The sequence below is a fragment of the Procambarus clarkii genome, chromosome 13, assembly GCF_040958095.1.
Source record: "Procambarus clarkii isolate CNS0578487 chromosome 13, FALCON_Pclarkii_2.0, whole genome shotgun sequence".
In the NCBI taxonomy this organism is placed as follows: Eukaryota; Metazoa; Arthropoda; class Malacostraca; order Decapoda; family Cambaridae; genus Procambarus; species Procambarus clarkii.
This window is the reverse complement of record NC_091162.1, coordinates 7,771,166-7,785,630: the sequence shown is the minus strand read 5'-3', so window position 1 is coordinate 7,785,630 and position 14,465 is coordinate 7,771,166. Positions and strand designations below refer to the sequence as shown.

The 14,465-nt window shown below is 50.5% G+C and overlaps 1 protein-coding gene across 1 annotated transcript in view; it reads right to left on the bottom strand.

Moving 5' to 3' along the window:
* The window catches only part of LOC123749736 (protein groucho), a gene marked incomplete in the record, with an annotated part of 135,633 nt that overhangs the window by 9,709 nt on the left and 111,459 nt on the right, over positions 1 to 14,465 (bottom strand). The window contains 1 exon segment of the mRNA XM_069323609.1: positions 2,339 to 2,485. Within this exon segment, the coding sequence (XP_069179710.1) occupies positions 2,339 to 2,485 (147 nt within the window).

Below are 14,465 nucleotides of genomic sequence, written 5' to 3'. Positions count from 1 at the left end.
CACACACCAACCACACACATGTACACTAACCCCCCCCCCCCACACCAACCACAAAAATCCAAGCGTGATATACTCTCTAAAGTCATTATTTTGTCAAGTTCAAAGAACAAAATATATTTACATTTCAATAAAATAAGCTCCAGAAATTTACTTATTTTACTTATTTTTTAAAACAGATTAGGGCTAACGTAGGGGGAAGTGGCTAGGGTTAACACGGGAGGGAGGGTGGCTAGGATCAACAAAGGAGGGAGGGTGGCTAGGGTCAACACAGGAGGGAGGGTGGCTAGGGTCAACAAAGGAGGGAGGGTGGCTAGGGTCAACAAAGGAGGGAGGGTGGCTAGGGTCAACATAGGAGGGAGGGTGGCTGGGGTCAACAAAGGAGGGAGGGTGGCTAGGGTCAACAAAGGAAGGAGGGTGGCTAGGGTCAACATAGGAGGGAGGGTGGCTGGGGTCAACAAAGGAGGGAGGGTGGCTAGGGTCAACAAAGGAGGGAGGGTGGCTAGGGTCAACATAGGAGGGAGGGTGGCTGGGGTCAACAAAGGAGGGAGGGTGGCTAGGGTCAACAAAGGAAGGAGGGTGGCTAGGGTCAACAAAGGAGGGAGGGTGGCTAGGGTCAACAAAGGAGGGAGGGTGGCTAGGGTCAACACAGGAGGGAGGGTGGCTGGGGTCAACAAAGGAGGGAGGGTGGCTAGGGTCAACATAGGAGGGAGGGTGGCTAGGGTCAACAAAGGAGGGAGGGTGGCTAGGGTCAACAAAGGAGGGAGGGTGGCTAGGGTCAACACAGGAGGGAGGGTGGCTAGGGTCAACAAAGGAAGGAGGGTGGCTAGGGTCAACAAAGGAGGGAGGGTGGCTAGGGTCAACAAAGGAGGGAGGGTGGCTAGGGTCAACAAAGGAGGGAGGGTGGCTAGGGTCAACATAGGAGGGAGGGTGGCTAGGGTCAACACAGGAGGGAGGGTGGCTAGGGTCAACAAAGGAGGGAGGGTGGCTAGGGTCAACATAGGAGGGAGGGTGGCTAGGGTCAACAAAGGAGGGAGGGTGGCTAGGGTCAACAAAGGAGGGAGGGTGGCTAGGGTCAACAAAGGAGGGAGGGTGGCTAGGGTCAACAAAGGAGGGAGGGTGGCTAGGGTCAACAAAGGAGGGAGGGTGGCTAGGGTCAACAAAGGAGGGAGGGTGGCTAGGGTCAACAAAGGAAGGAGGGTGGCTAGGGTCAACAAAGGAGGGAGGGTGGCAAGGGTCAACAAAGGAGGGAGGGTGGCTAGGGTCAACAAAGGAAGGAGGGTGGCTAGGGTCAACAAAGGAGGGAGGGTGGCTAGGGTCAACATAGGAAGGAGGGTGGCTAGGGTCAACAAAGGAGGGAGGGTGGCTAGGGTCAACAAAGGAGGGAGGGTGGCTAGGGTCAACATAGGAAGGAGGGTGGCTAGGGTCAACACAGGAGGGAGGGTGGCTAGGGTCAACAAAGGAGGGAGGGTGGCTAGGGTCAACAAAGGAGGGAGGGTGGCTAGGGTCAACATAGGAAGGAGGGTGGCTAGGGTCAACATAGGAAGGATGGTGGCTAGGGTCAACAAAGGAGGGAGGGTGGCTAGGGTCAACAAAGGAGGGAGGGTGGCTAGGGTCAACAAAGGAGGGAGGGTGGCTAGGGTCAACATAGGAAGGAGGGTGGCTAGGGTCAACAAAGGAGGGAGGGTGGCTAGGGTCAACAAAGGAGGGAGGGTGGCTAGGGTCAACATAGGAAGGAGGGTGGCTAGGGTCAACACAGGAGGGAGGGTGGCTAGGGTCAACACAGGAGGGAGGGTGGCTAGGGTCAACAAAGGAGGGAGGGTGGCTAGGGTCAACATAGGAAGGAGGGTGGCTAGGGTCAACAAAGGAGGGTGGCTAGGGTCAACAAAGGAGGGAGGGTGGCTAGGGTCAACAAAGGAGGGAGGGTGGCTAGGGTCAACAAAGGAGGGAGGGTGGCTAGGGTCAACAAAGGAGGGAGGGTGGCTGGGGTCAACAAAGGAGGGAGGGTGGCTAGGGTCAACATAGGAGGGAGGGTGGCTAGGGTCAACAAAGGAGGGAGGGTGGCTAGGGTCAACATAGGAGGGAGGGTGGCTAGGGTCAACAAAGGAGGGGGGGTGGCTAGGGTCAATAAAGGAGGGGGGTGGCTAGGGTCAACAAAGGAGGGGGGGGGTGGCTAGGGTCAACACAGGAGGGGGGGTGGCTAGGGTCAACAAAGGAGGGAGGGTGGCTAGGGTCAACAAAGGAGGGGGGGTGGCTAGGGTCAACAAAGGAGGGGGGGTGGCTAGGATCAACACAGGAGGGGGGGGTGGCTAGGGTCAACACAGGAGCCGGGAAGACTGACCTCGTTAGCGACGTCAACGACCAGGTCCTGGTCACTCTTCTCACCGTCGGAGTCGTGGCCCTTGTCGTCCTTCCGTCGCTTGGCGTCGTGGTCGTCCGGCGTCCGCGACCTGGGCCGGTACTTCTCGCCAGGCGAACTGCTGTTCCTCTGTTCAACGAGAACCACTGTCAGGCTTGTTACCTCACACTTGTTACGACACCCGCCCAACCACTTCATGCAGGGCCGGGGCTCAATCCCCGACCCTCCACCAAGTGCTTGGGGCACCATTCCTTCCCCCCCCCCCCCCCGTCCCATCATAAAGCCTTTTTTTGGGACCCCTTTCCGGTGCTCTATAGTCGTAATGGCTTGGCGCTTTCCTTCGTGATAGTTCCTGTGTCTTCTGCAAGCCTCTGGCAGACCTCCCGACCTCCTAACACACACACACACACACACACACACACACACACACACACACACACACACACACACACACACTAAAGATAAAGAGAGAGATAAGAGAGAGATAGATAAAGAGAGATAAATTGGGAAACGAGGAATCCCCATGGCGGGGAGGAGACCTGGGGAGCGAAGCTGGTAGACGTTATTGACAGGAATTTCCTAACACAGCATGTGAAAGAAGATACTAGGGAAAGAGGAGGGGATACGCCCAGCCTATTAGATCTCATTATCACTCAGAATGTAGAAGACATCGAGCAGTTGGAACATGAAATACCACTAGGAGCTAGTGACCATTGTGTCCTAGCCTTTGACTACATGATGGAGCTTAAAATTGTGACCAAAGGACAAGAGGTCCGGGAAAGGAGACTTGATTACAGAAAAGGGGACTACAGAAGAATAAGGGACTACCTGGGAGAAGTGCAGTGGGAGGAAGAACTTAGAGGAAAAACAGTGCAAGGTATGATGAACCAAGTCATATTGAAATGCAAGGAGGCTGAAGATAGATTTATTCCAACAATAAAGGAAAAAAGCAGGAGGGAATATAATAACCCATGGTTTAATAGACAGTGTCAGGAAGCAAAGGTGAGAAGCAGGAGGGAGTGGAGGAAGTACAGAAGACAAAGGACAGAGGACAACAGGATTAGATGTAACAGAGCTAGGAATGATTACATTAACATAAGACGAGTGTCGGAAAGGAATTATGAGAACGATATTGCAGTCAAAGCGAAAAAGCAACCAAAAATTACTACATAGCCATATAAGAAGGAAGATGTCGGTAAATGACCAAGTGACAAGACTGAGGAAAACAGAAGGGGCATATACAGAAAGCGACAAGGAAATCTGCGAGGTGCTGAATGCAAAATTCCATGGAGTGTTCACAACCGAGCCTGAGCAGCTCCCATTGTTAGAAGAGATTACCCAAGATGAAAGACTATCGGATATAGAGGTGACAGCAGAGGATGTAATGAAACAGTTGACAACACTGGATGCAAATAAAGCTGTTGGACCAGACAAAGTATCACCGTGGATACTCAAAGAGGCAGCGCAGGCTCTCAGCGTGCCTCTGGCAATGATCTTTAATGAGTCACTTATGTCGGGAGAATTGCCCAGTTGCTGGAAGGAGGCAAATGTCGTACCGATTTTCAAAAAGGGTGATAGGGAGGAGGCACTTAACTACAGACCCGTATCACTGACAAGCATCCCCTGCAAAATTCTTGAAAGAATAATTAGGCTAAGACTTGTTGAGCACCTGGAGAGCATTGGGTTTGTAAACAAGCACCAACATGGGTTCTGGACAGGAAAATCATGCCTAACAAACCTTTTAGAATTCTATGATAAAGTAACAAGGATAAGGCAGGACAGAGAAGGCTGGGCAGACTGCATATTTCTTGACTGCCAAAAGGCCTTTGATACGGTACCGCACATGAGACTGCTATACAAACTTGAGAGGCAGGCAGGAGTAAGCGGAAAGGCCCTAGTATGGGTGAAGAACTACCTAACAGGAAGGAGCCAGAGGGTAATGGTAAGGGGCGAAAAGTCGGACTGGCGAACAGTAACAAGTGGAGTACCTCAAGGATCGGTGCTGGGACCAATCCTCTTTCTAATTTACGTAAATGATATGTTTACAGGAGTGGAATCATACATGTCAATGTTTGCAGATGACGCAAAATTAATGAGAAGAGTTGTGACAGACGAGGATTGTAGGATCCTCCAAGAGGACTTAAACAGGCTGCAGAGATGGTCAGGGAAATGGCTACTGGAGTTTAACACCAGTAAATGTAAAGTTATGGAAATGGGATCAGGTGACAGGAGACCAAAGGGACAGTACACAATGAAGGGGAACAGCCTACCTGTAACGTTTCGAGAAAGAGACCTGGGAGTGGATGTGACACCTAATCTAACTCCTGAGGCACATATAAATAGGATAACGACAGCAGCGTACTCTACACTAGCGAAAATTAGAACTTCATTCAGAAACCTAAATGAGGAAGCTTTTAGGGCGCTTTACACTGCCTACGTGAGACCCGTCTTAGAGTATGCCGCGCCATCATGGAGCCCCCACCTGAAGAAACACATAAAGAAACTGGAGAAGGTTCAGAGGTTTGCGACGAGGCTTGTCCCAGAGCTACGAGGGATGGGATATGAAGAGCGGCTGAAGGAACTGAACCTTACGACACTAGAGAAAAGAAGGGAGAGAGGAGATATGATAGGGACATATAAAATACTCAGGGGAATTGACAAAGTGGAAATAGATGAAATGTTCACACGTAATAATAACAGAACGAGGGGACATGGGTGGAAACTGGAAACTCAGATGAGTCACAGAGATGTTAGGAAGTTTTCTTTTAGCGTGAGAGTAGTAGAAAAATGGAATGCACTTGGGGAACAGGTTGTGGAAGCAAATACTATTCATACTTTTAAAACTAGGTATGATAGGGAAATGGGACAGGAGTCATTGCTGTAAACAACCGATAGCTAGAAAGGCGGGATCCAAGAGTCAATGCTCGATCCTGCAAGCACATATAGGTGAGTACATATAGGTGAGTACACACACACACACACACACACACACACACACACACACACACACACACAAGTTTGGACCAAAAAACCAAAGGGGTCAAAAATATATGGTAAAGTGCAGCTGAAATATACTTGACTAGAACCCTGGCAGCTTTACTGTGTGGTGGAGGGTGGTGTGGTGGTGGGGGAGGGAAGGAAGGGGGGGGGAGGGAAGGAAGAGGGGGAAAGAAGAGGGGGAAAGGGGAGATGGAAGAGAAGATTGGACTGGACCAGGCAAGGAGGACAATAGGGAAGAAATATAAAGAGAATAGAAAGTAATGGACAGGAAGAGAAAACCCGTAGGAGGAGATGAAAGGGCAAGAGACGAAGTGAGAGAAATTGGGAACAAAGGGGAAGAAGATGAAGGGAAGCAGGAGAGAGAGAGAGAGAGAGAGAGAGAGAGAGAGAGAGAGAGAGAGAGAGAGAGAGAGAGAGAGAGAGAGAGAGAGAGAGAGAGAGAGAGAGAGAGAGAGAGGGGTCAATGTGAAAATATTGCTCTCCACCATTTCTGCCACAAGTTTTAACACTTTCTTCCCGGCAATGTGTGATCCACACGCACACACCTGTACGTACGTGTGTACGTACACGCACACACCTGTACGTACGTGTGTACGTACACACACACACACACAAGGATAGGACAGGGTAGACAAAGATAAACTATTCAACACTGGCGGGACATGAATAAGGGGACACAGGTGGAAACCGAGTGCCCACATGAGCCACAGAGACGTTAGAAACAACTCTTTCAGTGTCAGAGTAGTTAACATATGGAACACATTAGGCAGTGATGTGGTGGAGGCTGACTCCATACACAGTTTCAAGTGTAGATATGATAGAGCCCAATAGGCTCAGGAACCTGTACACCTGTTGATTGACGGTTGAGAGGCGGGACCAAAGAGCCAGAGCTCAACCCCCGCAAGCACCACTAGGGAAGTACAGGGACGCGTGCTCTAATGTGCCTAATAACCCTGACAATTGATTAAGGTCCTGGTGTAATATAGGAGGAACATAAAGGGGGAACTGACAAGAGGGGAACTCAAATGAGGGGAGACAGGCCCGACAGGAGACAACCAGGGGGGGGGGGAGGAAGAGATGTAGCAAGGAGAAAGGAGGCTTGGGGAGGAGAGAATGGGGGGGGCGATGGGGTGAGAGGGGAGATAAGGGGAGAGGGAGGGGGGGATAACACACTTGAGGGGATGGAAAACAGGACGAAGATGGATGAATGCATGAATAAGGAGACGCAGGGGTGAGAGGGAGGGAGAGAGAGAGAGAGAGAGAGAGAGAGAGAGAGAGAGAGAGAGAGAGAGAGAGAGAGAGAGAGAGAGAGAGAGAGAGAGAGAGAGAGGAGAGAGAGGAGAGAGAGGAGAGAGAGAGAGAGAGAGAGAGAGAGAGAGAGAGAGAGAGAGAGAGAGAGAGAGAGAGAGAGAGAGAGAGAGAGAGAGAGAGAGAGAGAATGATTAAGAGTGTATAAAAGGGTTGAGGGAACAAGGAGAGGGGAGACGGGTCGATGAATGAACCAAGGGGAAATATTAAGGCAGGCCACAAGGGGAACAGAGAGGAACCGTATTCCAGCCATTATCCCGGCCAGCCCAGAGAGAGAGAGAGAGGGGACTCCTGCTCCAGAATTATTCATTGCTACGAGGGGAGACCAAGAAAAGTGCTAGGGATAAGGGGAGAGAGGGGAGAGACGGGGTGAGGGGAGAGAGAGGGGAGAGAGAGGGGAGAGTGAGGGGAGAGATGGGAAGAAAGAGCTGAGAACATTGACCACATTTTCAGATTGCCCCAGTACAGGCAAGCTTAAAGTAGGTGGGTGGGTGTGTGTGTGTGTGTGCGCGTGTGTGTGTGTGTGTGTGTGTGCGTGTGTGTGTGTGTGTGTGTGTGTGTGCGTGTGTGTGTGTGTGTGTGTGCGTGTGTGTGCGTGTGTGTGCGTGTGTGTGTGTGTGTGTGCGTGTGTGTGTGTTGGTAAACACATGTTTTTGCCAGTCATGTACGTATGTACCCGTGTGTACTCATCTCCATTTACTGTCAGCGCCGGAGCTTGGGGCCCAACCACTTAGGCTGGACGGTAGAGCGACGGTCTCGCTTCATGCAGGTCGGCGTTCAATCCCCCGACAGTCCACAAGTGGTTGGGCACCATTCCTTTCCCACCGTCCCATCCCAAATCCTTATCCTGACCCCTTCCCAGTGCTATATAGTCGTGATGGGTTCGCGCTTTCCCCTGATAGTTCCCTTCCTTATTACACCCATAGGGTTATAACGCAAGGAACCGCCTACCCGCCGAAGCCGCAACTGCCAAGACGTTACTTCCGTTTAGAATTCATCTGAAGAAAATTTTCAAGAACTGGGGGGGGGGGGGGGAAGGGGGAAGTTTGAGGACTATTGACAAGCCGCTGGCTCACTGTCCTCGTCGTGGTGGCTCTCGGGATATTTACATTTAAAGTTGGATATTGAGGAAAGTATTTTTTTTTTTAATTTTGCCCCGAGGGGCGAGTTTATTGGGCAGCGTCACTCATCCTGTGAGTGGACATCTGGCCCCCCTAAGACCATCAAGCAGGCATGAGACTTAATTCTTGACACACACTGTACTCCCCTTCATATAATCTAGGGCAGCTAGTTCTTGACACACTCTGTACTGCCCTTCATATAGTCTAGGGCAGCTAGTTCTTGACACACACTGTACTGCCCTTCATATAGTCTAGGGCAGCTAGTTCTTGACACACACTGTACTCCCCTTCATATAATCTAGGGCAGCTAGTTCTTGACACACTCTGTACTGCCCTTCATATAGTCTAGGGCAGCTAGTTCTTGACACACTCTGTACTCCCCTTCATATAGTCTAGGGCAGCTAGTTCTTGACACACACTGTACTCCCCTTCATATAGTCTAGGGCAGCTAGTTCTTGACACACTCTGTATTTCCCTTCATATAGTCTAGGGCAGCTAGTTCTTGACACACACTGTACTCCCCTTCATATAGTCTAGGACAGCTAGTTCTTGACACACACTGTACTCCCCTTCATATAGTCTAGGGCAGCTAGTTCTTGACACACTTTGTATTTCCCTTCATATAGTCTAGGGCAGCTAGTTCTTGACACACACTGTACTCCCCTTCATATAGTCTAGGACAGCTAGTTCTTGACACACACTGTACTCCCCTTCATATAGTCTAGGGCAGCTAGTTCTTGACACACACTGTACTCCCCTTCATATAGTCTAGGGCAGCTAGTTCTTGACACACTCTGTACTTCCCTTCATATAGTCTAGGGCAGCTAGTTCTTGACACACACTGTACTCCCCTTCATATAGTCTAGGGCAGCTAGTTCTTGACACACACTGTACTCCCCTTCATATAGTCTAGGGCAGCTAGTTCTTGACACACTCTGTACTTCCCTTCATATAGTCTAGGGCAGCTAGTTCTTGACACACACTGTACTCCCCTTCATATAGTCTAGGGCAGCTAGTTCTTGACACACACTGTACTCCCCTTCATATAGTCTAGGGCAGCTAGTTCTTGACACACTCTGTACTTCCCTTCATATAGTCTAGGGCAGCTAGTTCTTGACACACTCTGTACTCCCCTTCATATAGTCTAGGGGAGGGACAAAGGCACATTTACCTAAATGTGTTTACAAACAGAGGAGGAGCCCTCACTCTTAAGACAGGCAGCCCACACCATCCCAGACGGGCAACTTCACCGCGATAAGGCAACAGTAGGGGGCTTTAGGGGGGTTGGGAGGTTTAAGGGGGTTTAGGGGTGCTTTAGGGGGGGTTAGGGAGGGGGGGGGCTGGTAGGGAAGGCCTCCAGGCAAGGCTACACCCCCGACAGACAGCTCAGCCTCACATTACACCTCAAGGAACCTCACATGAAAAGGGGACCGAGGGCAGATGGGGGAGGGGAGGAGGAGGGGTCATGAGGTAGGGAGAGATAAGGGAAGAGGGGGAGTCATAAGTTGGTGATGGGGAGAAGAGGGGAGGGAGGGGAGATAGTAGTATGAGAGGGAGGAACTCAAGACAGTATGAGAGAGAATTAGAGGGTAAGGTGAGAAGAGTTGGACAGAAGGGGGGAAGGATTAGACAGGAGAATAAGGTAACAGCGGGGGATGGAAGGGAGGGATGGGGATGTACTCCCCCCCCCTTGACTGACCCACCTAATCATCCACCCTTTGGCCCACTGCACCCCATTGTTCCCCCCCCCCCCTCCTTGTATGGACACACTCAATACACGACAAAAATCTGATTCCCTTTCAACCCTTCTGTTAAGCTTTCTCAGACCCCTTCAACACCCCCCCCCCCTGGCGCCGACCCCTGCCCCTGGCGCCGACCCCTGCCCCTGGCGCCGACCCCTGCCCCTGGCGCCGACCCCTGCCCCTGACGCCGACCCCTGCCCCTGGCGCCGATCCCTGCCCCTGGCGCCGACCCCTGCCCCTGGCGTCCCGTCACACCCCCTGGGCTCCCCTACCTGTCCCACCACCGCCACTACCAATTATATCCACAAATGCTTTATACTGCATATTCATTCATTCATTCACTCACTCTCTCACTGTGTGTGTGTGTGTGTGTGTGTGTGTGTGTGTGTGTGTGTGTGTGTGTGTGTGTGTGTGTGTGTGTGTGTGTGTGTGTGTGTGTCTGTCTTTACTATTTGTATCTGCAGAAGTTATTAGCTCTTGGACCCCGCCTGTCTAATCTCGCTGGATGACTACTAAACAGCTGTGGACCTTAGTGGTGTTCATAGTGTTCTCTGATGTTCACCTCATCTCTTCACTGCTTTCATTATCTTGTTATTCTACTGAACAAATTAGGGACCAGGCCCTCCAGTTTCTTCATGTATATATTAATTGATATCTCTCGTCTCCTTTCCAGAGAGTATATTTTGAGAGCTTCGAGACGGTCCCAATAATTGAAGTGGTTTATCGTGTGTATGCGTGCCGTATATGTTCTCTGTATTCCGTCTATGTCAGCCATGTCTCCTGCTGTGAAGGGGGAGTGAGTACCGAGCAGTACTCTAGACGGGACATCTCTCCTGCTGTGAAGGGGGAGTGAGTACCGAGCAGTACTCTAGACGGGACATCTCTCCTGCTGTGAAGGGGGAGTGAGTACCGAGCAGTACTCTAGACGGGACATCTCTCCTGCTGTGAAGGGGGAGTGAGTACCGAGCAGTACTCTAGACGGGACATCTCTCCTGCTGTGAAGGGGGAGTGAGTACCGAGCAGTACTCTAGACGGGACATCTCTCCTGCTGTGAAGGGGGAGTGAGTACTGAGCAGTACTCTAGACGGGACATCTCTCCTGCTGTGAAGGGGGAGTGAGTACCGAGCAGTACTCTAGACGGGACATCTCTCCTGCTGTGAAGGGGGAGTGAGTACCGAGCAGTACTCTAGACGGGACATCTCTCCTGCTGTGAAGGGGGAGTGAGTACCGAGCAGTACTCTAGCCGGGACACCTCCAATGATTTAAACATTGTGGCGGGATCCCTGGAGTTAAACGTTCTCATATTCCAAGTTACCATTTTCCTGGCCGCCGCCGCCGCTATATTTGCTCGGTTATGTTCGCTAAATGTCAGGTCGTCAGACATCATCATTTCAACATCTATTACCTGTTGCTTTCCTTCTATGAGTGAGTCTGATTGCGTCCTGTACCCTGTGTTTTGCTCTAGTTCATCATGCCTACATACTGATGTATCTGTATGTAAGTATCTGTACATACTTAACTACCTACACATTGAACTATCTGATTGATACCTGGTTGATGGGGTTCTGGGAGTTCTTCTACTCCCCCAAGCCCGGCCCGACGCCAGGCTTGACTTGTGAGAGTTTGTTCCACCAGGCTGTTGCTTGCACATACCCACCACAACACGGTTGGACCGACACTCCTTGAAGAAAATGATCTAGTTTCTTCTTAAAGATTGTCCACAGCTGTTCCGGCAATATTTCTAATGCTCGCTACCGGGAACCTCTCACTCACTCTCCATCACCTTTCACGTTGGCCAATCGAAGACATTATTAATGTGGGGCTGAAGTGCTGGAGCGGCAGGATTATTTGAGCAAAATGACTCATCTGACCTCAGCTTGATGCGGATGAGTGAGGATGAGTTGTGTGTGTGTGTGATGAGTGGCGCCTCACATGATGGCCTGTGAGAACACACGCCATCTCAACACTCACCACCACCTCTGCGACAAGGGGTACCAACCCTTCAACAGACCACAACACCTATTGAAAACACCTCCAGACAAAAACCTGGGAGTATTCTTGCGGTTATCTTGAGATGATTTCGGGGCTTTAGTGTCCCCGCGGCCCGGTCCTCGACCAGGCCTCCACCCCCAGGAAGCAGCCCGTGACAGCTGACTAACACCCAGGTACCTATTTTACTGCTAGGTAACAGGGGGCAAAGGGTGAAAGAAACTCTGCCCATTGTTTCTCGCCGGCGCCTGATTTTGAACCCAGGACCACAGGATCACAAGTCCAGCGTGCTATCCGCTCGGCCGACCGGCTCCCCATTGTGACCCCAGTCATGCCCAAGTTCTCTAGTATTGCCTTCAGCCAAGGTTATAATACTTATTATTTGCCCCCACCACACACACACGCACACGCACACGCACACGCACACGCACACACACACACACACACTCACACTTAAAACAACATGTACAGATCTATTAATTCCCCGTCAATGCACAGGTGTAAATACCTGTCAGTAGAGTGTCCTGGCACTTGGCACTGGTTCCCAGGAGTGCCAACTGTCCACTCTCAAACTGTCTTGCTTAAACAGTCTTTAACTTAAGCAAGTAACTAAAGATACTTGCATGACAAGGTGTCTGTCTGTCAGAGTCTCCTGGACTGTTGCTGTTACTGACATTATGTATTAATAATGTATTAATACACTGTATTAGTGTATTAATACATAATTACTAAGTCATTAATTATGTATTAATATACTATTAATAGCCTTCGGGGCAGGTCGTTAATGACTTAGTTATGACCTGATATGACGAAATAGATATGACATTGTTATCTACCAATCAGCGTGTCCTAACTACCGAGGGTCCAGTATAATATACCGGACTCACTGACCTGACACACACACACACACACACACACACACACACACACGCTGGGGAGGGTCAAGAGTCGAGCCGGAACTACTCAAGTGCCTCGTTTGAGGCCACACACACGCGGACGAGGTCAGAGGTCACGGGAACCTGACAGCAGGGAAACTGTATACCAGGTTTTCACTTCATGTTGGTTTACTTAGTTTTTTTATAAAGGGTTTCTCCCCACCATCTTTTCTCCCCCACACTCCCCAGGAATTCCCCCCCCCCCTCTGTATGTCCTGCTTTCCGCCCATTTCCGAGTAGCCAATTACCGATCAGGGGACTCGCACGAGGCCCAATTGGCGCCGCTGTAACCTCATTTGTCATCCCATTAGTGCCAATTTCACTTCGCCCTCCGAAACAACTTAAGAGATTTGTTTTCCTGCATAATATTCCTCCCCATTTCCTTCACGTTTGAACCATTATCGTATTTCACCCTATTTTAATCCCCATTACCTTAATTTTCTACATTTGGACTCTCCCTATTTCACATTTACTTCATACGTCAGGCTGCGAGCAGCCGCATCCAACAGCCAGGTTGATCAGTACAGCAACCAAGGGCCCAGATTCACGAAGCAGTTACGCAAGTACAGGCGCATTAGGGGGTGATGTGGTGGAGGCTGACTCCATACACAGATTCAAGTGAAGATATGATAGAGGCCGATAGGCTCAGGAATCTGTACACCTGTTGATTGACGGTTGAGAGGCGGGACCAAAGAGCCAGAGCTCAACCCCCGCAAACACAACTAGGTGAGTACAACTAGGCGAGCACATTATTAGCCTGGTAGGAACCAATTCCACGCCCTATTTCAACCATTCACCCCTCACTCTAATCCCCCGAGGCGCCCAATTCCCCTCAGGTGTTTAGATGTGACTTTTGGATAAGTAATAGGATTGAAATTTGGTCTTTTTTTATTTCAGTATAGCAAGTCTTATATACATGATTGAGGGAGAGGCGCAGCTGTGGCTAGCATCATCCCACTGGTACAAAAATACTCATGGTTTAAAAACTCACAGGATAGGGAGAGGGGATAGGGATATATCACATTTCAATGGGTAGGGAGGTGGGTATCTGAATGGGGAAGGGGGAGGAGGATATCACATTTTCATGGGTAGTGAGGGAGAGGGGGGATATCACATTTGAGTGGGTGAAGGGGGGTTGAGGGGGTTATAATATTTGAATGGGTAGAGGGGGGAGGATGTGGTTCACACTGGGGGGTTGATAGAGGGGGGGGGGGCAGGTGGGGAGCATCAGAGAGGAAGTCAACATTACACAATAGGAGGGGGGAGGGGGAGGATAAAACAGCATCCAACAAGAAAAAAGGGGGGATGGTTATTAGCGTGTGGGGTGGGGGGGGAGGGGGGGAGTTTGACTGTGGTTACTAAATAATTCATAACAGGGGGACCTGTCAACCCCCCCCCCTCTCCCCCCTAACCCTCTCCCTCCCCCCCCCCCCAACCATTCTCCCTTCTTACTCTCATTATTATATTATTTGAAGCTCCTCTCTCTCTCTCTCTCCCTCCCTCTCCCTGTCTCCCCCTCTCTCTCTCTCTCTCTCTCCCTCTCTCTCCTCTCTCCCCCTCTCTCTCTCTCCCCCTCTCTCTCTCCCCTCTCTCTCTCTCTCTCTCTCTCTCTCTCTCTCTCTCTCATACACACCCCCTGTGTGTGTTTACTAGTTGTGTTTACTAGTTGTGTTTTTGCGGGGGTTGAGCTTTGCTCTTTCGGCCCGCCTCTCAACTGTCAATCAACTGTTTACTAACTACTTTTTTTTCCGCACCACACACACACACCCCAGGAAGCAGCCCGTGACAGCTGACTAACTCCCAGGTACCTATATACTGCTAGGTAACAGGGGCATTCAGGGTGAAAGAAACTTTGCCCATTTGTTTCTGCCTCTGTGTGTGTGTGTGTGTGTGTGTGTGTGTGTGTGTGTGTGTGTGTGTGTGTGTGTGTGTGTGTGTGTGTGTGTGTGTGACTACAACTGCTCATCTGGTTACAACAACAACAACAACAAACTACACCCAATACAGTATATAC